Here is a 25,462-nt window from a genome sequence, read left to right as displayed (position 1 = left end):
TTTTATGTTTTTTACATGGTAAGTGCCCATACAGTGGATGCGGATCATACCACCAGTTACTTTGGATTCTAAATATGTTTGTGGTGTAAATAAATTAGGCATTACCTCCCCCTGAAATTTTGTTAGTTATTTTCACTTTCTTGAAACTAATGACCGTTTTATTAAATAGATCTCACAGTTACAGGAGGCAACATGGGTTACACAGTCCCTGACACTCTGAAGCCAATCAGAATATTGGGTTCCAGTCCCTGAAACTCTGAAGCCAATCAGAATGTTAGTTCAATAACACCCCTGGGATGGGCTAGTAAGCCCGTATGTGAAATTACTCAGGATTTTATTTGGATATATTGCACTTCACAGCTGCCATATTAGGGAATATATCAGCAGTTATTCAGGGACAGAAACCATTTTTTTGTAAAGAAATAAGCATGTTAACTGCAAAAGTTTTTATAGCAACTACTTTGTGAGGGAGTTCTTAAATTTTGAAATGATGGTCTATGAGGGGAGAAGGCTAAAAAAAGACGAAAGTAACAGCAGTTCCATATCCCATGATCTCGGTACTGGATAATAGGTATTTGCAGGTGTGCTGTTAATATTTCTTTCTTTCTACAACAAACACGTATTGAATGCCTATTACTTCTAATCACTTGGCTAAAAATTTAGATTCAATAATAATAATAATAGGTAACACATATACAACCTTTACTAAGTACAAGGCATCTTTCTATTTTTTTTTTTTTTTTTTTTTTTTTTTTTTTGAGGCGGAGTCTGGCTCTGTGGCCCAGGCTGGAGTGGGCGGTGCCATCTTGGCTCCCTGCAAGCTCCGCCCCCCGGGTTCCCGCCATTCTCCTGCCTCAGCCTCCCGAGGAGCTGGGACCACAGGCGCCGCCACCACGCCCGGCTAGTTTTTTGTATTTTAGTAGAGACGGGGTTTCACCGTGTTCGCCAGGATGGTCTCCATCTCCTGACCTCGTGATCCGCCCGTCTCGGCCTCCCAAAGTGCTGGGATCACAGGCCTGAGCCACCGCGCTCGGCCCATGCAAGGCGTCTTTCTCAGCAGGAGCCTGTGTTTCGTGTGGTCGCATGAGCTAAGAATGGTTTTTCACATTTTTGAAAGGGTTGTAGGAAAACAAGAAACAGACAAACAAACAAAAACTAAGAGGAATGTATGACAGGGACAGCAAAGCCTAAAATATTTAGTGTTTGTCATTTTACAGAAAAAGTTTGCCGATCCCTATTATAAAGTTTTAGTGTATGTTAATTCATTTAATCCTCACAACCCTACTAGCAGTATTATTTTCATTTACTAGACTAAAAAATTGAGTCACCGAGGGTTTTAAAGCCTTTTTCCAGGTTACCCACCTGATAAATGGAAGAAGAATGTTCAAAATCAGTCAGTCTTACTCTAAAGACAAATTATCGTGATCCCTGCTCTGGGAACACACACCTTTCTTCTGATCTGTGGCATAGGTTTATTTAAGAGGAAAATAATATGCTGGTGTGTTGCTTAATATGTGGAACTGAGTGTGTGTGTATATAAACACACATGAATAAATACGTATACAAGCACAACATATAATTTTCTCTCTAGAAACTTTAGTCCTTTTTCCTTACGCATTTAATCAAGATCAAGATATTAATTTTAGATGTGACTTTTGTGATTCATTTTTTTCACATTCAGTTCTATATTTATAGTGACCCATGCTACCGAAATTCAGCTCTAGCAGCACTTTTTGCAGTGAACCTCATTTTAATAATTTTCGTAATCTATGCTCATAATGCACACTCGTTTGATTGTAATAAAATACAACATGTTTATTTATTACAGCTCACTGGACGCTGTTTGCGCTAGAAAGTGAACATAAAGGCTTGTCTTCAGAAGTAAGCCTGTAATTTCCTCCTAAATGCCGAACCGTTGGGTAACGGTGGGGGGAGGGCTCCAGTACTTCTTTCTGTAACTTCCATGGTGGGAGTCAAGGGTAATTATTTCCCGAATTTAATGACACCACCAGGAAAAACAAGGCAGTAGGAGAGAGCGCAGGGGGAAAATGTCCTCAACGTGTAGCAAAGATTCTAACTGCCTCAGTGATCACAAAAAGGAAGACTGAGATTGTGTCCTGTTCAGTGAGACAAGTAGAAAGTTTCCTCGACTGCTGGACTCCACAGGAATCCCACAGCTGAAAGGAAGTCCTGGCTCTATGTTTTCTTTATTATTATTATTATTATTATTATTATTATTATTATACTTTAAGTTCTAGGGTACATGTGCATAACGTGCAGGTTTGTTACATATGTATACTTGTGCCATGTTGCTGTGCTGCACCCATGCTCTATGTTTTCTAGTTTATGTTTTTGGAGGTTTGTACTGGAACTCCCACAGCAGATCGATCTGGAAACGGTGAAACCTGGTGGCCTCGCCATCTGACTCAACCACACAGCTTTTAGAGCCTCGGCCACTGAAATATTTGACCTGAAACTTTGCTTTTCTACAAAACTTAAAGGAAAATAAGTTTAGTATTGAGGAAAATTTCAGGGATAATGCCACAATAATAAAATTAATTTCTTAGACTACTTCAACAGATTTGATGTCTTTAAAGAACAATTAAATATATATTTCAAAATTGAGCAGATAAAAAGGGGAAGGGGGACATTACACATGTAATTTTTATCTGAGTGAAACAAGGTATCAAGCATCATATGTCCTAATGAAGATATTTTTAATTGCTTATTTTGCTTTTCATATGTATGACACATTCCTTTTCTTTTTTTCTCTTTCTTTCTTTTGTTTGTTTGTTTATTTGTTTGAAATGGAGTCTCGCTCTGTCACCCAGGCTGGAGTGCAGTGGTGTAATCTCTGTTCACTGCAACCTCTGCCTCCCAGGTTCAAGAGATTCTCCTGCCTCAGCCTCCTGAGTAGCTGGAATTGCAGGCCTGGGCCACTACTTTGAGCTAATTTTCTTGTCTTTTTAGCAGAGACAGGGTTTCACCATGTTGGCCAAGCTGTTCTTAAACTCCTGACCTCAGGTGATCTTCCCACTTTAGCCTCCCAAAGTGCTGGGATTAGAGATGATTACACATTCCTTTCTCTCTGAGGCATGCAGGTAGAATCGTTGCATATTCAAAATGTTTGAGTGAAAGAAGAAGTTCTGCAGATTTGACATATTTTTCTACATGTAGGCAAAGGTCAATATTTGGATTAATTCATCTAAAGATGTTTGTAGCTGCAGCTTTTACTTAACAGGTAGACAAATAATATTGAATAGGAAAAGTTCATAGATTAAATATTGGTTGAAAAAAACAGGGGACGGCTAGTTTTTGTATCTCATAAAAATGGTAATGCAACAATTAGCAGGGTCATATTATGAAGCACAGACTTTACTCTAGCTTAATGGATCTAAGGATAAGCATTTATCAGCAAGGAAAGATTTAGCATAAAACGACATGTAAATGAATTGATGACTGATCATAAATTAATTTTAGTGCTGAAGATGTAATAGAGACACAGCAAGATGCCACTTTATCATGGTATTTTACTGCTCAGTAACATTCGAGCAACAACTTAATGTCCTATGTGCAGGACTACTTTAACAGCTTGAATACATTTGAGATTTTTTTGTGGCCTTTCTGCAATTTAAATCAGGGAAATTTGGAAAGATTGAAAATGTAAACACAAATAAATTTGGCTATCTGACATAAATTCATTTTTCATTAAACATTTAAATATGTATTGATTATGTTTGGGGTTAAAACATGTCAAATTGGTATGGAGTGCTTATAATTTGTAAGAAGCCTCTAGCCGAATTGGTTTTACCTGGTGTTCATTTTAATTTTCATGTTTATACTTATGTTTATGAAAGAAAAATCAGTTATCACAAAAGTGACTTACTTTTAAATTTGTGAATTCATGTTTTTATTTTTGTTCATTCGTTATCTTTTACTTCTCTCTCTCTCTCTTTTTTTAGAGGGGTAATTGTTTACCTAGATCTTCAGCTCATTGTTCATGTTTAAATCTCAACATTTTTCCTTTTTTTAGAAAGGCCACTAAGAGGTAAAATCAGTGGATGTTCAATATATTTTAGCCATTTTACAGAAGGAATTTTAATATTTTATATACTATTTGATTTATGGAATGTGGCCAAATGTCTTTTAAAAATATTTACCATAGATATGCGCATTCCATACATCTTAACCAAACTGTAGAGGAAGGGATGTCGAAGATACCAGACAGAGAGGTGGAGAGATGAAAAGAAGGAGAGAAAATTTATTTCTATGTTCCTTGCCCTCCGTTTTGAAGGCAAACACAACTACACTAACATGAGACACTTCTGTCTCTTCGGATTGGGTCATGAGATTTCCTGTTGCCTGATATGGCCAAGTATCTGTGGTCACATATCTTGAATTCTGAAGTCATCTATCTTGTCTCTTTGCTCTTACAAGAAGTACAAAAGAAAGAATAGCTGATGTTCTTTCTGTATTTACCAATACTCACTTGAAGCCCTGTCTTCCATGTTACTCTCTCTTCCCAGAGGGAGACAAAAAGCAGCAGGGAAAACTTGTTGAATAATTGGGAGCTTTAAGGACATACAAGGAGCACTAAAGGCTGGGAGAGAGGCAGAGCAAAGACACAAACGCAGGAAGTAGACTGTTTGTTTAAAGTATCACAAGTGTGTGTGTGTGGAAATACTCGGATGAAGGACTGGCAAGTTACCACAGGGAGATAAATGGGATTATTTGAGGCAGAAAGTTAGGCTGATTCTCTGCTAGGAGGTCTCACAGGATATAATTTCTTCAGTGCTACTACTGTAGTGTAGGATTTACTGATTTCACCTCTCAATAGGTACACAGTCAGTTTTATAGGTTCAGAGACCAAATGTGTCACTCTGCTAGATCCTCAGGCTGGAATTACACAGCAAGCGGACATAGACATGAAACCAAAGAAACTCAACTATTTTTAGTCTGGTTATAGTGGAAAAATAAAAATTTTAGAAAACAAATCACTGGGCCAAGTGCATTAAGATGGATAAACATGGATGGAAAATTTACACTCCAAAGAAACTAAGCTGCCACTTAATGTAAATTTTTTATCTTAAATAGGATATTGCTAAATATCAATATTTAAGTGTATCAAAGCATAACCAATACACACATATATATCACATATCTATATACTATTTATCATTATATTCCTTATTTAATAAACTTTCTAAGAGTTCCTATGAGAAAATTCTTTCTATTTCTAAGAAGTTACACATCAAATAATGTCATACACAGAATTATAGAATAATGAAAAAGTTGAATGCATTTAATTCCATATGCCTACTGTTTATTGAATTTCTAATGTAAAATGTCCCTGAACAAAAAATATGAAAATAAATATGAAATAGTTCCTAACCTCCAGAATTCCATTGTCTAGGAGAGGAAACACATGTGCAGCAGACCACAATAAATAGAGAGAACTGATAGGCAAGTTTATGTGTAGTGTTTGGAAACCAAAGGAGGTAGCGAGATGCATTCTCTCTATAATAAGATAGAATTAAGGTGATAACAGAAATGGCATTTAATTTAGACTTTAAAGTTTGTCAGTGGTTAATAGCGTTAGTGGCAATATCTCTGTCTAAAGAATGAAAGATGATGTTATGTAAATGAGCAAGGAGACACACAGGCTGTAAGAGAGTGAATGAGGACTAATACACAGCAGGTACATTAGTCTGGTTTCACACTACTATAACGATATTACCGGAGACTGGGTAATTTATAAACAAAAGAGGTTTAACTGACTCACAGTTCCGCATGGCTGGAGAGGCCTCAGGAAACTTACAATCATGGCAGAAGACAAAGGGGCATGTCTTACATGGTAGCAGGAGAGAGAGAGCGCGAGCAGGGGAAATGCCAGACACTTATCGAACAACCAGTTCTCATGAGAATCCCTCACTGTCGTGAGAACAGCCTGAGGGAAACCGCCCCCATGATCCATTCACCCCCACAAAGTCCCCCCCTTGACACAGGGGGATTACAATTCGAGATGAAATTTGGGTGTGGGTGCAGAGCCACATCATATCAGTAGGCTAGGCTAGATATTGAAGAGTTGCAAATACTGAATTAGCAGTTTGGATATGGCATTGGCTAGCTGGGTAAGGCTTTAAACAGGAACACATGTATGTAAGTGCTTCACAAAGATAGTGCAGAAAGCAATGAGGAAGACAGAAGAGATGAGAATGAAATTAGGTAGGAGGAGTTTAGGAGTGAAATAAGGTGAAGATTAAAGAGACGTTTATTTGGACAGTAAGAGCCGGCATTTAGAAGTACAGAAAACAGCACAGGGAAGGGACTGGGAGTGAGCTTCCAAATGTTTTTAAACCATCCTCAGTTCCAGAGTTTCGTATTCTTTTGTGACCCCCTCACTGAATGTCTTTGGTTTTTTTTTGTACCTAGTACAGCAGTATATTGCAAAGCCTGCTGCATCATTTCTTCTTTCATTTTGGATTGTTGGTCCTTGACTTGTGGTTATTAACCCAGAAATGATTCTCTCAGAAGAGGCTCAGTTGCTGGTGTTATCTCGGCTTCCTTGCAGTGGCCTGTGTCAAGGGAATTTGTCTGAAAAGTAAAAAGTGTATCTCTGTGCTTTTGGCAACCAGAATCAAAACTCTATCTTTCTTTGCTACACTTAACACCCTTTCAACTTCTCAGATCATTCTAACCAGTTCAGCTTCTGTTTTCTTGGTATTGAAAGTGCATGAATCCGTGTCATTGTATCCTGGCCCCTTGACCAAAATTACAAATACTGCATCAGGGCAACACTCCTAACTATTCTGTAGTTGCTTAAATATTAGAGAAAAAAATAAATAAATAAATGGTCTATAGCATTTGACTTTCATCTCTTTTATGTAAATATGTATTTGATTTATTTCGAAATCTGAAATTAGTTTCTTACAAATACTTTTTGCTCCTCTTCTAACAAAAATAGGATAAGCAATACTTGGTAGTTTTTTGTGTCATGAATTAATGGTATACCAACATGAATAAATCTTGTAATATTAATTGTATTAAGTAGGAGATTATGTTTGTTTTTGTCTAAGAAAATATATAAAATTATAAATGACTTGCTAGAAAATCAAGAAAAAATGTTTCTTCACAACTTACAGCTCTTTAAACATAAAATTAAATTTATTTTCCTCTATTCCCATGTTGCATTTTGCAGAAAAAATTCATGTTAATGCCGATGATAGTCCTTATAAATGTTACTTTTTAACATAAATCTTAGTACTAAAGAGAAAACTGGAGTTCTTAAATAACTTAAAGGGCAAAGTAAGCAAAAATAGCATTTAAATTAATAGAACTTCTTTAAAATACATTTATCTTATGTTCTAAGTTCATTTGCTTTGATACTGTTTATACGTTTTTTGTTTGTGAATTTTTGTTGTTATTTGTAATTAAGTTTCTATTTTAAAATCTTGAAATAATTTTTGCCTTTTATGATATAGTATAGTTTCTATGCAGATTATCTTTGGAGTCTGCATTAAATTCAAAATATATTCACACTATTTCTTCAACTGAGTCTGTGGTGAGTTTAAGAACACTAAGTTTGTTTTACTGAAAGTGTTCATTTCTGAATTATAGTAGCTTAAAATGTACATCACAACTCTCTTTTAGAAAATGATTGTGTAATGGTTTAAACAGTGTAAGAGGTGAACAGTACAGCACGTGCTTTGCTTATGTGTTGCAAACAGATACAGATTTTAAATGAGCTTCTTTCTTCTGCACAAAAAATGTTTAAAATGTACCTGATACTTGTATTTGGCTAAAGAAATCATGATGAAACTTCAAGGAAGAAGCGAGGACAGCCTACTTGCTCGTTAGTATAGTGTGTACAGCAGATGAGATTTTCAATATCTACAACTCACTAGACCACTACATTTGTTTTTAGGTTCAATGGTAAATGGATGGGGCTCTGCATCTGATGAGGATCGTAACTTTTCTAGTCATAGATCTAGTGTAGGTAGCTCCTCCGATGGCTCTATCTTTGCCAGCGGCAGTTTTGCACAAGCACTGGTGGCAGCAGCAGATAAAGCTGGTTTTAGGCTGGATGGAACCAGCCTTACAAGAACAGGTTGGTAGACTCCAAGTCAATACTCTTTGCATGAGAGAATCTTGTTCTTGGACACTGACCTCTTTTCTCCTGTTCTTTCCCCTTAGTGAGTCTGACTGTAGGGCTTTCTTTAATGTGCATGAACACAATTTGGATGCTCCATTACCAAAACTCTCTTCTGATGCTAGTTTTGCAGAGCCAAGAGAAGACTCCGCCTCTTTCTATCTCTGATTTTCCTTTCTCTTCACGGCTCTGCTGATTAATTGGAATAGGCTTCCCTTTTATATTACAGCAAAGCAGCAACTAAGATTGCCATTAAATTTTCAATAACTCACACTTTGCAAAATCCTCACACAATTAATAATGTACCCAGTGATTAAATTTACTCAGCTTTTATCTCCATTACTTTCCTTTGCCTCATCTCTTTCTGCAAATGCATTTTCTGGGAAGGTTTCCTTAGCATGGGGTAAATGGGTCTAAGGCTGTTGGTCTTACCAGTTCAAATAGCTTATGGTCTTATTAATCGTTTGGCTAGTAAGATTTTAATACAATAATTTATTATTTGTCTTAAAGGATGCTAATTAAAGATACACCCACTGCATTTGCAAGTTGAATAAAATAATGACTACATGTGTATTTCTCTTTAAGGTAATTTAATTTTGATTTCTGAGAGTGGTAAGTAATCATATAAAAGAACAATTTTATAATTTTTCAAGTGCTCCCCATTCCACAAAAAAGAATGTGGGATTAATAATAGATCAGTAATTTGTAAATATTTGAAACAAAGTAACTTAGTCATGATGCGTGCTTTTATATTTGTATGTATAATTCTTAACTATACATATAAGAATATTCTAATATATGAATTAAACTGAACTTCCTTGCAAAACAAACTAATAAAACATTAAGTATGTTTGCAAAATCTTAACTGTTATCAAATAGTAAAGAAAAATGATTTTTACCCTTCTCTAAACTCTCAGGTAATAAAAATGAGTCATGGAAGTTTTCTTGGAATTATACCACCAATATTTCTTTTGAACATACATTAGCTATCTTTAAATGAAATAAAAAATATCTTCTAAGCATTGCAGAGGTTTATTTTTCAAATAGCATCCAAACTACAATATGTTATAATAGAACTGTTGTCTGAATTGTCTTGCGTTGTAAGGAATAAGTCTGAGACTTTATGTTGCTTGAGTGCTTTTTGTGGCATTAGCTGTAAGCAGAGCAGTGAGAACGTGCAAGGAAACTAATACATTAGAAAGCAGAAGTGCATTTCTTGCATGTATGCTAATAGCTAATAAAGCATTAAGTAATATCCTGTCACATCGACTTAAGAAAATGTAACTACATACAATAATGTTGTATGAAATGAAAAAAAAAAAAAAGAAAAGAAAAAACATATATTCTGCAGTGGCTTCATGTAATGTTCTGTATACGCTAATTAGGTTGAGTTTTGTAATTATATTGTTTGAATCTTCTATATCCTTACTTTGCTTTTTTTCTAGTAAAATTATTTTATTTAGTTGTAATATCCATCTCTAATTGTTTGAAATAAAAATTTCCATGATCTTACTTGAACTGTAAAAAATAAAATAAAAAAAAAAAAGAAAACATACACAGGAGAGTAAATACATGCACATAAACCAGGCCTCTGTTACTATAATAAACATGGTATTAAAATTGTAAGGTGTTGAAAATTTATTAGCTAACCTTTTCCCAGAATATATTTCCCTGTACACCTACTCTAAACCACAAGAAAAGGACACAGCACATATCACTTTTCAATGAGAACTTGGAAGCTGCTCAGATACAATAATATTCACCAGAAAATACCTATTGCATGCTGGATATACAAGGTGATTTTAACCTGCTGTCCTCTACACAGATGTTATTGAGTTTATGCCAAAAGAGATAGAAGTCATCGTGTGTGTGCATAAGTGGTAAGGTCAATTTAATATATGTGTTTGAGCAGACCTTTCATGTAAAATTTCAGATGTAATTACCATATGGCATTTTTCTGTGTTCAGAGAGATTTTGTAAGTTTCCAAGGATGAAATTTTATTAAACAAATAAAAAAGTATATACTTCATAGATAGCTTCTTTAATTTTAAGAACTAAAAGCTGCATGAATTTGCATACATCTTTGAAAATATCACTAATATTGTCAAGGTTAAATAGAAGTATAATCATGCAATATTGAGTTTTGGATTGGTGAATCTGTTTTATGTTCATTTGTTTGATTTTTGGGGAGGGTCAGTGGGGGTGTTGTTAGCTTATTAAAAATTGAACAAAATACGTGCACCTAAGAATGTAGAAAATATATTTTTCTACAGAGATGCACCAATATTTGCTATCTTCAAGTGTTATCTCTAGGTAGATTTACAGGTTAGTCATAGAGCAGGAATACAGGACGGAATCAGCAGGCTATAATGACATTCTCTAGAACCCATTCCCTTTATTTTCATTTTAGGAAAAGCCTTTACCTCCTCTCAAAGACCTCGACCTACCAGCCCATTTTCTACTGACAGTAACACCAGTGCAGCCGTGAGTCAAAGTCAGAGGCCTCGGCCCACTAAGAAACACAAGGGAGGGCGGATGGACCAACAACCAGCATTGCCTCATCGAAGGGAAGGAATGACAGATGGTAGGTTTCTTTCCTTTTCCCTTGTTTTCTCACTGAAGAGATGTGCTCCATGCAGTCATTTACTTAGATTAACGTAGTCACGGTGGCTTAGCCATTGCCTCATTACATAACAAGACAAACCTGGCAATATGGTCTTGTTTAAATAAAACACCATTTTTAAAAACAATCTAGAATTATTTCTGTGTTATTAAGCCTCAAGAAATACATGCCATACAATTTTTAGGTTGATTTTTTTTTTTTTTTTGCCATTCTGGCATCTTTCATAAATGCTTTTTAGTGAGCATTTTACTTTAAGAGTAGGAAAGAAAACATAAGCTGCATGTGCACTTATATTGTCAGAACTTTTATAATATTAAATTACAATAGCTTAGCTGGTGTTTCACTTTTGGAAAAAAAGACTTTTTGAAATGATATAGTAATTTTTTAGTCACAAATTTCAGAGCCAAAATCAGGCTACAGGTCATGTAGTTGAAGAGTGTCTTTGTCTGGGCTGCTATAAAAAACATAGAGTCATGCATTGTACGACAATGTTTCGGTCAATGACAGACTGCATGTGAGACAGTGGTGCCATAAGGTTAAAATGCTGTATTTATGCTCTACCTTTTTTGTTTAAATACACAAATATAACACCATTGTGTTATAACTGCCTGTAGCACTCAGTACAGAAACATGCTGCACAGATTTTTACCCCAGATCAATGGTATGTAGTCAGCTATCCCATCTAGGTTTGTGTAAATACACTGCATACCACTTGCATAACAACGAAATCACCTAACACCACATTTCTCAGAACTTATCTCCATCATTAGGTAACATGTGACTGTACCATAAGCTGGCAGATTCCGAACAACAGAAATTTTCTGCACAAATCTGGGGTGTGCAAAGTCCAAGATCAAGGCACCGGCAGATTGGGTGTCTGGTGAGGACCCACATTCTGGTTCACAGAGGGTGCCTTTTCATTGTGTGCTCACATAGTGGAAAGGACAAGGTTCTCTCTGGGTGTGTCTTATAGGTGCTCATCCCTTCAGGAGGACCCCACCCTCATTACCTAATCACCTGCCAAAGGCCCCACCTCCCAATATCATCACATTGGGGATTAGGATTTTAACGTATGAATTTTGGGGGTACACAAACATCCAGACTCTAGCAGAGGGTCCGCAAACTTCTTCTATTAAAGTCTAGATAGTAAATATTTTTGGCTTTTGGGACATATGGTCTCTGTCACAAGTACTCAACACTGCCATTGTTGCATGACTGCAGCTATAAAAAAAGTAGAATAGGCCAGGCATGGTGGTTCCCGCCTGTAATCCCAGCACTTTAGGAGGCTAAGGCGGGCAGATCACAAGGTCAGAAGATCAAGACCTTCCTGGTCAACGTGGTGAAACCTCCTCTCTACTAAAAGTACAAAAATTAGCTGGGCGTGGTGGTGCATGCCTGTAATCCCAGCTACTTGGGAGGTTGAGGCAGGAGAATCGCTTGAACCAGGGGGTCAGAGGTTGCAGTGAGTTGAGATCATGCCACTGCACTCCAGCCTGGGCAACAGAGCAAGACTCCTTCTAAAAAAGAAAAGAAAAGTAGAATAATGGATATGACTGACTTCCAACAAAACATCATTCACAAAATGGGCAGTGGCTGGATTCGGCCCATGGCCCATAGTTTGCTGATCTAGCTCAGTCTTTTTATTTATATATAGCATCCAATATTTGAATATTTGCTTAGACACTATTAGTTTCAAGAAACACAATGTTACTGGAAGATATCCATGTTCAATAATGAGTATTTCATTAACTTTACAGAATATAGTCTATTTCCCATATTTTAAATTTAGTTCTTATATCTTTTAAAGAATGAATTAAAATATATATACTGAAGTTATAGTCTAAGGATATGTAACACATACTTAAAGTGTCTACTACAATGTCAGATTGAAAGGTAAATTTCTTTTTCCTTTTTAGCACTATACCCTATAAGCGCACAAACGTTATCCTAACATAGTTCAATTAAACACCAAAAGGATAAACTTTTAAAAACCGCACAATAGAACCATCTGGGAAGCTCTAAAATATATCCTAGATATTCGGATTTGATTATTCTGGGGTGAAACCCAGTTACAGATAATTTTAAAGCTCCACAGGAGAACCTGAAGTGTACCCGTCTTGGAGAAGCTATGACCGAGTCCTTAGCACACTTACACTTACCATTATAGGACAGAATGAAGCTTCGTTGAAAAAGAAGAAAAGCATTTGTTTTTTATTCATTTGGGGAAGGGAGTATCCAATCCTGCAGCCCTATTTGTGCTTTCTTTTGTCATCTCACAAAGGTAAGAGGACTTAAAAAGCCAAATAGGTTTGTTCTACACGCTTTCGGGTTTACTTATCTTTCCTGCTTCCTTTGTTTTCAATGGGACATGAAGGTTTAGGGTACAATTGAGATTTTTGAGTCTCTGTAAATGGGCATCCTGTGGTGAGTAAAAATGTTCACCCCTGCCTTTCTGCCTTAGATGTTCCGAAAATTAGCCGAGCACTTAAAACTGTTTGTAGCGTTGATCTAATTCTTCGTAAATAAAAAAGGACTACTTTCACTGAATTGCTAGTTATAAATCTAATAGTTGATAATTTTGTATTTTTTTTCTGTTGTGAATACTGTGGAAAGAGAAAAATGTCTAGGTATAGAATTTTCTGTGGTTTTTCAGAAATGTTTGAAGATATTATTCAGAATATGTGGAAGATATAAAATATAAATCAACAAAATAGAGATTTTTTTTTTCCTGAAACGCTTTTATTGCAAGCTTTTTAAGAATGTTTCCTTAAAGCAAGCTGCCTCCTAGTTTAAAATATGATCAATATATTGCTTATTTTTCTAAAAAATAAATAAGTTTCTAAAATTTCAAATTTGCCAGCATCTCCAAAAGGGGTTATGGATAATATATTATTAGAAAATGATACATTTTAGAAGTAGCGATATAGCAAAGGAAATTTCAGCCCACATATCTCCCCAAGTGCGTAATCCAAAGCCATTTTAATTATAATGTGGTACAAAGACATTTATTTTGGATGGTGCTTTACAGGTTATCCTTAAGAACACTGTTATTTTGCACAAATGCATGTGTCATAGCATTTATATGGTATGGATCTACGTGTCAGAAATAATTTCATAACGTTTTATATAAAAATCAAGTTGTTCTTTTTGGGAAGGCTGATGCCTAGCAGCATTGAGTGTACAGACATTTTACAATAAACCTTTTGCATTAGAGATTTTACAATAGTGTTTGCTGTCTTCTAAGCAGTAATGTAAAGATGTAAGCCTTTTCAGCACCGGGAACCATCATTTTCTAGATCAGACCTTTATGGTTTCTGAGGGGAAGACAGAACATGAGTGGTTGTTGGGAGGTTGTAATGGCAAGTGGCATCGCTTCTCCTGTTTCATTGGCAACAGCTCTGCCACGTGGTGTCAAACTATACTGGGGTGAGAAAGCAGCTTTCCCTGTGCCCCATAAGAAAGATTATTAATGGCGGGAAATGTCAGTCTGTATCCCAAAGACTGAAAAATCCCACACACATCGTAAAGGGTGTTCCTTTCCCTTTTGTAAGTTTCTCCAAAGCAGGCATTCCTGAGTCCAAATCTTGTATTCCATTTGTCTTATAAATCAAAGAATACCCTTGGAAGCCAATATATTGACCAATGCTAAAAAAGGAAGATAGATCTGTTTACCCATCAACCTGTTTTTCCTAGATAATCTGTTTCCAGCCTATTCTCCCTTTCACCTAGCGTTTTTTTTTTTGAGAGGGAGTTTTGCTCCTGTCATCCAGGCTGTAGTGCAATGGTGCGATCTCAGCTCACTGCAACTTCCACCTTCTGGGTTCAAGCGATTCTCCTGCCTCAGCCTCCTGAGTAGCTGGGATTACAGGCATGCACCACCACAACCAGCAAATTTTGTATTTTTGATAGAGACAGGGTTTTACCATGTTGGCCAGGCTAGTCTCGAACTTCTGACCTCAGGCTATCTGCCCACCTCCACCTCCCAAAGTGCCAGGATTATAGGCATGAGCCACCATGCCCGGCCCCTTTCCCCTAGTTCTTAATGTCTTGTTCAGAGAAGGGGCCCTTTCTCATCCCTGCCGCATACGAGCTTTGGCCTTTGAACAAATTTACTTACTAGCGTTGGCCTTTGAGCAAATAAATTTACATATTTATTATTCACTCAAATACTTATTAAGCATATAACATATAATAGACGATGGGAGCCAAACAGACAAAAATCTCCTGCCTTTTTATATTTTAGTTAGGGAAGATAGATGAAGACCAACCTAAGTACATACATGAACATGTAAGTAAGATGGTGATAAATGTTATGGGGTAGAAACAAAGGGAAGGGAGTTGAGAAGTATAGGTGTAGGGAGGAAGTATTTTTAAGTAGAGTGATTGGGGAAGGCCTCACCAAGAAGGCAGCATTTGAGAAAAGACTGGAATAACATCAGCGAAAGAGTAATGCTGATATCTGAGGAAAGGTTATTCCAGGAAATGAGAATGGCAAGTGAAAGCCTGAGACTTATTTGATAAAAAGGAAAGGGAACAATATGACTGGAGCAGAGAGAGAAACAAGATAGAATACGAAGTCAGGCAAGCAAATGAAGGCTAGTGTTTGTCAGACCTTTAAGCTACCATAATGACATTAGCTCTTACTTCGAATGGTAAACCACTGGACGGGGTGTGTATGTATGTGCATGTGTGTATGCATGTGTGTGTGTTTAAGGCAGGGAAGTGACATGATCTTATTTATTTGTTTATTTTTTAAAAAGTAATTCTAGCTGCTGTGTTGAGATATACTAAATGAGGCAAAGTGGAGATTGTGGAAGCTACCAAAGTGGAGAAGAGATGATGGTGGTTCATGCCAAAGGAGAATCAATGACAATGTTAAGAAAGGTTGGATTTTGGAGGTAGAGCTAACGGGAGTTGTTATGAAATAAACGTAGGCCATAAAGAAAGGAAACCACATTACTCTGAAATGTTGGCTAACTTGTAGAATGTAACTGTGACCAACTGAGAGAAGAAACACTGCAGAGGAAGCATATTTTATATAGGATGATCTGGAGCTGAGTTTTGATACATGAAATTTGAGAAGCTTTCTAAACACCTAAGTGGAACTGTCCAGTGTAGATCTGGTTATATGAGTCTGGAGTGTATAGGAGAAAAGATCCAAGCTGGAGATTTTTTATTTCTTTTTGCCTTCATTTTCTTATCTAAAAATGGAAGGTAATAATGGCACCTATCTCATTGGACTGTTGTGTGCCTGAAAAGAGCTAATCCTCAGTAGGCCAGTAAGAGACTTTTTAGTGAATTGATTTGGTTGAAATGAATCAACATAGAAATGAGTAATAAATTTAATTTAAGTAAATGTATTTGATTACATACTTTTATTTTTCAAAAACCCATTCTTAATCCCATTTCTTTTTCCAATTAGTTTATTTCAATGTGCATGTAATGTCCTTTCTTCTTAAAATATACGAACCCCAAGGATATTTCTTATGAAGCTATATAATTTTTGGTTAAATTAAATAATAATCAGAATTTTAGCTGGCATAAGCAGATGCTGTTTTGGTCATTTTAAAAACGAAGCTGCTCTGATGGAGAATAAAAATCAATGACAAGATAAGTTATTTTGGAAGCAAATACAATCATTTCTGCTCACTGGCAGTCTAAGTTCAATAAATCAAATGAAATAATTTGCATTTATAATAACATATAGTGAAGGAAGTCAGTACTATCGAATATGAAGGAAACACCAAACTCATTGGATTATCCAACAAACAGATATCTCAATATTGGATTATTTCTTCATTTTGGAAAAATATTCCAAATGCAACTTTATCCTCCCAACCAGAGACCCTGTTCCCTTCAGTTATTAGCAATTCATAATTTAACATGAGGACACACGTAAGAACTGGCAATGCTGCTCTATCTTAGGAACTCAGAGGAGATGCTCCAGAGACCAACATTATCAGTTCAATGGAGAATAGTATCATTTTGCTCATAAAAGAGAGTATAAAGGTTCTTGAAGTCTTTGAAAGGAATGGCTTAGCTGACTGTTAAGGAAGCTATCTTTTGTCTACGAGAAATTTATACGTTTTCCTTCTAAATTTCACAAACAGAATGTTATTAGAAACAACAGAATACATTTACAAAAATGGCATCAGAAATAATTGACTATGTTATGTACGATGTCCTCTATTAATGAAATAAATGTGCATTTTATACGATATTTGGTCTTTATGAAAAAATAATGTAATTACCAATATTCTAAGGATGAACAAAGAAGTTTACAATAACATGCAAGAAAAATGAGAAGAAAATGATCCAAATTGATGTTCAGAAGATTTCAAAATCTTCAGCAAAGTAATTTCAGAACTAATACATACTTAAAAGTGAAAGAAAGGACTATGATTTCACAATCGAAGACATACAAAATATAAAGCTATTATGATCTGAAGAGTTAATAAAAGAGAGATGAAAAGGGAGCTGATATTGGAACCTTAAATTTTTTCCTATCTGATATTTACTTTAAAGAGCTTTTCTGAAAAATTATCTCTTCTACTCTATCTCAAATTTCTGTGATGCATTGTCTTCTCTAGCACCATAAAACACATTCAATCTTTACTCTGAACATTGGTTATTACTTATTAAAATTAATACATTGGAAGATTATAATATATTAGTTGTAACTCATTAGCTAACTCATGAAACGAACAGCCAGAATTGGTTGTCAAGCAGAATGTTAATTGCATTTAATAAATGTTAGCTTAATGTTGTTAAATGTGCCACATACATGGGTAAAGGCGTCATATCGTTCTGAATTTCCCGAGGGGGACATTCCCTTTGGAGACCTTTTGTTCTTGGGGCCTTGTGCTAGCACAGCTTCTGGAATTTCTAGTGATCTTAGTTTGTGTCATGGTATTTCTTGGGGAAGGAGGGTTGGACAGTGGATTGAACATAAACAGTGAACTGCCCTTTACACCTTGCATGATAGCCTCAATATGCAACTGAAAACACTTCCCACATTTAACTGTTGAGCAACACTAGTCAATTTTGTTTCAATGATGCGATGGCCGAAAGACAGCAGAGAGAGCAATAATATGAGCTTTGGAAATAAACAGTTGACTTTTATTTTCCCCAAATTTCTTTTGTATGGGTAATACCTGTATGAGGGCAAAGATTTTCTTCAACGTGAACTAAAACCTGTATTTTTCATTAAATTTTAGTCCATTCTAAACATTATTCAAAATTTTTAGATCTTCCACCACCACCAGATCCCCCGCCAGGTCAGGGTCTCAGGCAGCAGATAGGCTCGAGCCAGCAGGCTGGTAACGTGGAAAACTCAACAGAGAGAAAAGGAAGCTCTCTGGAGAGACAACACGCATCCGCCCTAGAAGACACAAAGAGCTCACTGGATGGTCCAACTAGAACCTCCCTAGAATGGCAGCGGCAAACCCAGGAACGGATAAGCTCCACAGAACGACAGGAAGAGACACGGAAAGCCCCACACAGACAAGGGGTCGGATCAGGTGTGTCCTGCACAGTCCCAAGAAAGTGTGGACTGTGACCATTTCTTTTCCTACCCGGTATTCTAGAAAGGGCAGTTGTTTAAGGGCATCTGAGAAACATTTGCCTTCGATCAGTAAAGGAATTTGGAATTCCTTGGCAGAGTTTTCCAGTACATGCCTTAAGGCTGATTCCAATGGGCAGTGTTCCTCAGTCAGCCTCTCCACAGGGCCTTTGATCTCCAGAGACTTGCAAGCTTCATCTAAACTGCTCAGTAGAAAATTTTATTTTTTGGCCTATTAATGTTTATATTGAGTACTTTAAAGATCGCTAAATTTAATCGTTTGTGTCAGTTTAATCTCTGCCTTCAGCAAGTTTGTTCATTTTGACTGAAGTAACCAGTCATTCGAAAGGAGAACTCACATCAAATAGGCGAATTCATTAAAATTACAAAGTTGCAGAAAAATGCCCCATCACAGACCCTCAAGTTAGATAAGGTTATACTGGGCGTGCACTTTCTCCAACTGTTAATCAGTTGATTGATTTAGTTGATTGTTAATGTGTCTATGGGAAGTGCTTTTTTATAAATCAAGCTTCCTGGAAATGTCACAGAAATAAATTTCATTGTTTGTAGTTGATTTTTTTGGGGGGGTGGGGGGTCGCGGGAGGTGGGGAGCCTATTTTATAAATGTATTTTCTGAGATATCGCTTCTCATGTCAGGATTCATTGAGTATTGAAACACACACATACACATACACACAGTCTTTGAAAAAATATATTTTCACGTATTCATTTGGACTTAAAGTGTTCTAGATAGGCCTCTCTCCATGCATTTTCCGTAACTCCATTTTGACACAACTTGATGCTCAAGTTTTTGGAAAATGTCATTGGTGCAAGGGCCAGTAGATGACAATTTTAATATCTAGGTTTAGTGGAACATTTAGAAAGTTTACACCATTCAGGCTGTGAGAGAAAAATCATGTGGTTCTTGTCATTAGAGACTATGTAAGGGGAGAAATAGTAAATTCAGTTGGCATTAATCATAGAATAATAGCCCATACATAGAAAGAAAGTGAAAAACAGAGGGGATGGGGTGTGGAGTGGGAGCAGTGAGAATAAAGAGGGAAAGAAAAAACAATTTTTGAACTATTAAGTGATTATTTGTAACGTATGTCATGAGTTATTTGTAGAGAGAACAATCTGTAAAAAAAAAAATAGCATATTATTTATTTAAATGTGTGAGTTTCTCTTTTTCTTTTAAGGAAATACATAGTCCTTTAAATATTGTATTTCTGTCTCAAAAAGCAACATAAATTTTAAAAGTTTATTTAATTAACTAATATATAGTTCTTTATTTAAATCGATTGAGAAAATGTTGCCATAATTTCAGCTGAAACAAAAACCCAGTTTCTTTAATCTTAATGGGAAAATTAAATTGGAGCCTCATTGAACTTTAGAAATTATTCTCAGATATGCTTTTGTTAAACAAACTGTAGTTCATTGTATTCAGCCCTCTTTTATAATGAATTTAAATTTTGCAAATAATATATAACATTGTGTATTTATCCCAAGATCTCTTTTCATTTAATTCTGCTTCAGTTCCTATTGTAGGAAATGTTGCTTGCACATAGAAATTTCTTTAATATCCGGTCCTGATTAAACTTCATAATTTTAATTTTACTAAAGAATGAAATGGTAAAGCAGGCCATTCACAGTGTAATATTTAAGAGGTTAGTTTGCCTCCATGTTGCTGTTCAACTTAGCCCTTGGGGTTTTTTTCTTTTTCAGAGGAGGCCTTGGTGCCCTATAGCAAGCCCAGTTTCCCATCTCCAGGCGGCCACAGCTCATCAGGCACAGCTTCTTCTAAGGGATCCACTGGACCTAGGAAAGCTGAGGTGTTGAGAGCAGGCCACCAGCGCAATGCCAGCGACCTTCTTGACATAGGATACATGGGCTCCAACAGTCAAGGACAGTTTACAGGTGAATTATGTAAGTGCTGTAGGTCATTTAAAAGGCTATTGTGATTCAGAAAGAATCTTGAGTTGATAACATTGCCATATTAAACAAATTTCAGGTTAATAGAAAATTTGCTCTGCTACGAAAACAATCAATTGCAATTTTCAGCAAGTTTGGTCATGACTTAGGCCATGGCTGTATTTATTGCTGTCCGTTTTTATAAATGTTTCTGCTATTTTAAGTTTGATTTATGCTATAAAAATTGTTTTAAGTTAGTCGATTAGTCTTAATACTTGTAAGTGAAATTAAATATAGTGTATTTGTCATTTTCTTTGCCTTTTTAACTGAACACAATAAAGAAAGGGAGACACTGGCCTTTTGGTAGTTTTAAAGAAACTCCTAAGGAATTCTTCATTTTCAAGTTGCTCTTCATTTATTTTTTAAATTTGGGTAGCCACCCTTGAAGAGTTGATCTTTGATTATTAATTAATTTGTAATATTTTGACTACAATAACATTTTATAAATAAATTTCCATTTATGAATGAAAACTGGCACAGTTAGTATAATTAATTTTCTAAATGTAAAATACTAGGTAATAGGGAAAGTTAAGAACGTCACAGCAAAAAATGTTGAGCTCCTTGTGTTAATTTCCTCAGGAAAGTTACCAATACAGCTTTTCATTATCAGAAATATATTTGCTGGATATTTTTAACTGCCTCTTTGAATTCTGTTTAAAAGCATTGCTGAGAAAACAGCCCTGTTTCTAATATTCTCAACCCCTTAACTGGTTATTGGACATGAGAAAGTAATCTCTCTTCCTAATCTATTTCCTCATCAGAAAAATAGCGTTACCATTATCTTCACGTCACAGATTGTTTGGAAGATTCCATGAGATAATGAAAAGAGAAATAATTTCAAGACTGTTAATTTCTTTATTGATCTCAGTTGTCATTGTTGTTGGCTATTGCCAATCTATGATTAAGATTTGTTTATAATTTTAATTTGATTCATAGCTACTTGAATTTTTCTTTACCTTTTTTTTGAAGTAATGACAGATGCACAAGAGTACCAAAATAGTTCTATTGGGTGTTTAAATTTCCCAATTCTGTAGTGTTTCTTTTCTTTTACTCGTTGATCATCTCCTTCAAGTAAAATTACTTAAGTTCACAAACTCATCTATCTGAATACCTTATTTTCATTGATTATCTGTTTGCTTTGCTTTTTGTTTTGCTGGTCAAAAAAGTAGAATGCTTAATTTACATTTTATTTCTATTTTTTTTCTCTCTCTTTAGAGTAACTGAGAGGAGACATACAAAGCTGCTCGGAAGGACCATCAGGTCCGAACTCATGGAAGTGATGACACTAAACAGTGCAATGAACAATTTCTTTATTTATGTACTATTAAAAGAACTGTAAATGCAATGTAAAGACACACAGCCACACATATCCCACAGATATTTTAATTGTGTTCTTCTCTTAAGTACACCACCCACCTTAACTCTTTCTTGTCAGGAGTATATAAAAAAGAAAGAAAACAAAACTCGCCCTACAGGAAGAAAAGGATTTTCCTCTGTATATAATTTCTTTTGTGCATTGCTATGCAAGCTCACTCTTTTTAGCTCTGTTCATATTATTGTCTGTTCTTATTGGTCTGTTGTACTATATGTGAATTAATAGGCTGTGGTGCCATATATTAACTTTTAATTGTGTAACTTTTATGTTTAAATTTTGCACTGCAATTTTATTTGGTGATAAGCACAAGTCTCTACTCCTCGTGACATGAAGAAAAAGACTGAATGTGAAGGGAGTTTCTGTACTGTAAGCTAGATTGGATAATGATGGTTGTAACAAATCATGTTAGATGGTTTTCAGTTGGGGTGTAGAAATAGGAAGATGCAAAGGAACAATGGTGTTGGCAAAGTCGTCTTTGAATATCAGGGACTGAGTCAATTAAAAATAGTAGAAAGGTGGCTTTTACTATTGACAAAAGCAGGGGTCAAAAAAAGTAGTTTGTCTTAAGACTGAATATGCATTAAAGTATGCAGGTAGCAAAGATGTAATAAATTTGCTTAAAAAAAGAAATTAAAGTTTTATTTAGAATCAATTTTGCCTGTCATTGTAATTGACCCATCTGAGAATTACAATAAGCAAGAGGAAATTAAGGTGTTTTGCAAGAGCTGTATTTATATTACAGTTTTTTAAAAACATTTTCTGAATTATCATAATTAAGCTCTCCAACTCATTAAGTCAGAATATAATATGAAGTTCCCCAAGGAAATGAACAAAATGAACTCTAGAATATCTAGCAAATAGTTAAAGAAGCAATTTATTATTAGGGCATACTCGGGCTGTTTCAAAATATAAACTCTATTGCAATATCTTATTTCATCTTTCTAATACATGTACAGTACACACTAGAGGATAGAGCTGCATCACTTAAATTCATGACTTAAAAAAAATACAGTCTATATACAATTTGTGTTTTATTTGATTAAGAAGTGAAGTTTATGCCACCCAATGTATAGCCAAATTGTACGTGCTTAAAAAGCAGTGCTGAGAGTATGTTCAGTTCACAGTAAGTAGATTTATTGGAATAAATATTTTGTGGTACATCCTCAGAAATTGGCTTCCGACTAAAATACGTTTGACCCATTTTGAATAAGGGAATTGAAAAGAAAAGTTTAAAAGGAGAAAAAAAAAATGCATGTTTATAAACTTTTTAAATAAAACCAGACCTTGTAAGTGGACATTAATAATTGTCCTGCCTCATTTGTTTTCATGACTTTGACAACAAGAAGTTCCTGGACATTGGTCATGTATGCTCAGAATAAATGTGACTTTGAAATATGTGTTAGCTACTGTACATGTATAGTCAGTCAAGTAGAAGAGGACCTTCCTGAAATTCCCACTTGTGACATTTTCCCATGTGTTTCCTACACAATCTTAAATTTTATTTCTGTCTATACTTTCTCAAATTTTTCCTATGATAAGTTCAGTTGTTGGTACTCTTCTAAAAATGTTCAACGTAATTAGGATCAGTTCTAAAATATGGGACCCTTCTGAGTGACAATTCGCACTCCATGCATTATTGGCTCAGTAACCAATTTATGTCATGTCGTTATAACAAAGGGATGACATGATTAAATATTTCCGTCTTTTTTATTCCCTGAGACTGCATCAGCACAGGCAAGTATAGAACGTAATGTTCTTCATGGGCCCCACCAGCTTTACGGTACCATGTAATTTATTTCTTCACTGAAGAGAAAAGGAATTCTGAGACACAGTTATTAAACCCTTTATCAACTTTCTACTATCAGCGCCTGAATTCTAATGCGGTGGGATTTCTCTGGGACAAAGAGACTGAGGAAGATGAAGAGTTTCTGCCAAGAGTGAATACATACTTATTCACAGCTCTAGGATGTGAGGACTTTAAAGATCTCTTTATGCATTTCCCTACTTAACCTCCTTCTATTTAAAGGCAAACAAATTTTGAAGAGGTTTTGTGTTCCCTCTTTGTGTTTCTCTATGACCCAGTTTAGTCTAAAACCTTCGTTCATTACATATAGAACACATAGCCTTTGATCCCTGGTAACTGGCAGGTGTAGGCGATTAATAAACCAAGGCTTCAAAGGGAAGTATGCATATGCAGATGACTTTTGGAATAATGTGGGCATAGCATGATACCTTCCTGATTGTCTTCAGCATCTAAAAATTAACTGTTACAGTTACAATTCTGTCAGTGCAGACCTTGTGGTTACTTGGAATGTTCTTTTAGACTAGTCCATGTTGCCTATTACACCTAGTTTTAAACACATTGGGCAGTCACATTATGCACTCAAAATATCACCCGCAGGTAGATTGAGGGCAAGATGAAATGCTGTAGCTATACAAAGGAATTCAGAAACATTATTAGAAATCAAAAGCCTTTGTCAACTTGCTACATGTAAAAGGCTACTAATCAGTGTAGTCAGATGTCAACAGAAAAATACAAATACCTATGAGAGCCACAGCAGTTTTTCATTTCATAGCCGATTCAATGAATGTGATTAGAATTTCACTGAGCTCACTCTTACAGGTCCACACAGAGGCCTGCATAAGGACTGCAAAAGGAAATCTGGGTGGGAGAGAATGTAATCTGATCTTGCACTCATAGGCAATGCTGCTATGTAGTCATGCCCAACACAAGCACAGCTTCATTCGTAACAGGAAAAGTCTTCCTTGGGAAAATAGCTGTATTGGTGCCCAAACTCAGGTATGCCAATGTATGCAGGTGGAGTCGCCCTACCCCTCTTCCAGACATGTTCTGTGAGACTTTTAAAATAAGGTGGGATAGTACAGGGGCATGAAAAGAATTGATTCCCTCACAGGATTTGAATTCAGTTCAACGGAGAATGCAGAAAATTCAAAACCAACATACAAGGTATCACACAACCAAGAAAAGTAAAACCACTGCAAGTTTACTTGCTTTGAGTACAAAACAGATTTAATGGTGTTCTCTGTCATAGTTTAATGCTCTCAGTATTTAAAGATGTTTTCAACAGGATTTGAATTGCAAGTCTGTAATGTGCTTTGATGGACCACCACCCAATTTCTATTCAATAAATTTATGTAATTGTCCATTGACAATCTGATGATTACAGTACCATTGAACTCTAAACTGTGGTTTATCTTCGCTACTGGGAAGCAAGTGTGCATCCGTATTAAAGATATGCAGAGACATAACGTTCACTAATTTGTTCATCTGCTTCTGTCTATTGTTTATGGAATTACATGGCAAGAACTGTTGTAAAGCAACATGTCTCTCCACATTATTTTAGCGGTGAAATTACTTCTGTTTTGCTTCTCTATAATGTGTACTTCAAATGAAACACCATCCTTTTTTTAAAAAACTGATGTTCAATTTACTAATTTTTTAAAAATCTCATAATTTCAAAAGCATTTGTTGTGATTTTAAAGTGTTGCAAGAAAAGGGATTTTGTGGCCGTGGGTAGACTTTTTATACTTTGTTTTATAGATGGATTTTTTTTTAACTGTAGTTTGTTTAAGTCACCAAGCAGTGTCCAAAATCTTAATGTGTTTCATTTGATGTTGTTAGATCAGAGAAGAAATTGGCATAAAATCGGTTAATAGTATTGTCAAAGAATTGTGTATTGTGTACTCACTGGGAAAAAATAAAATATATTCACATTTCAAATTTGTAGAAAAGCCATTTATGTAAAACAAACTTGTTTGTAG

The 25,462-nt window shown here is 35.7% G+C and overlaps 1 protein-coding gene across 11 annotated transcripts in view; it reads left to right on the top strand.

The window, feature by feature from the left end:
• Window positions 1-25,012, top strand: part of ROBO2 (roundabout guidance receptor 2) — a 1,778,513-nt gene extending 1,753,501 nt beyond the window's left edge. For 5 of the 11 annotated variants that reach the window (XM_050782129.1, XM_050782128.1, XM_050782125.1 and 2 more), the window contains 3 exons: window positions 10,560-10,733; window positions 20,059-20,259; window positions 21,520-25,012. In XM_050782129.1, the coding sequence (XP_050638086.1) occupies window positions 10,560-10,733; window positions 20,059-20,259; window positions 21,520-21,521 (377 nt within the window). In that variant the 3' untranslated portion in view covers window positions 21,522-25,012. Of the gene's footprint in view, window positions 1-7,924; window positions 8,108-10,559; window positions 10,734-18,019; window positions 18,293-20,058; window positions 20,260-21,519 lie in introns of all 11 variants that reach the window. The other 6 variants (XM_050782122.1, XM_050782121.1, XM_050782123.1 and 3 more) reach the window with 4 other exon arrangements.
• The last annotated feature ends 450 nt before the right edge of the window (window positions 25,013-25,462 follow it).

This window comes from Macaca thibetana, chromosome 2, assembly GCF_024542745.1.
Source record: "Macaca thibetana thibetana isolate TM-01 chromosome 2, ASM2454274v1, whole genome shotgun sequence".
Classification (NCBI taxonomy): Eukaryota; Metazoa; Chordata; class Mammalia; order Primates; family Cercopithecidae; genus Macaca; species Macaca thibetana.
Note: the sequence above shows the minus strand (reverse complement) of the source record. Positions and strands in the feature narration are given on the sequence as shown.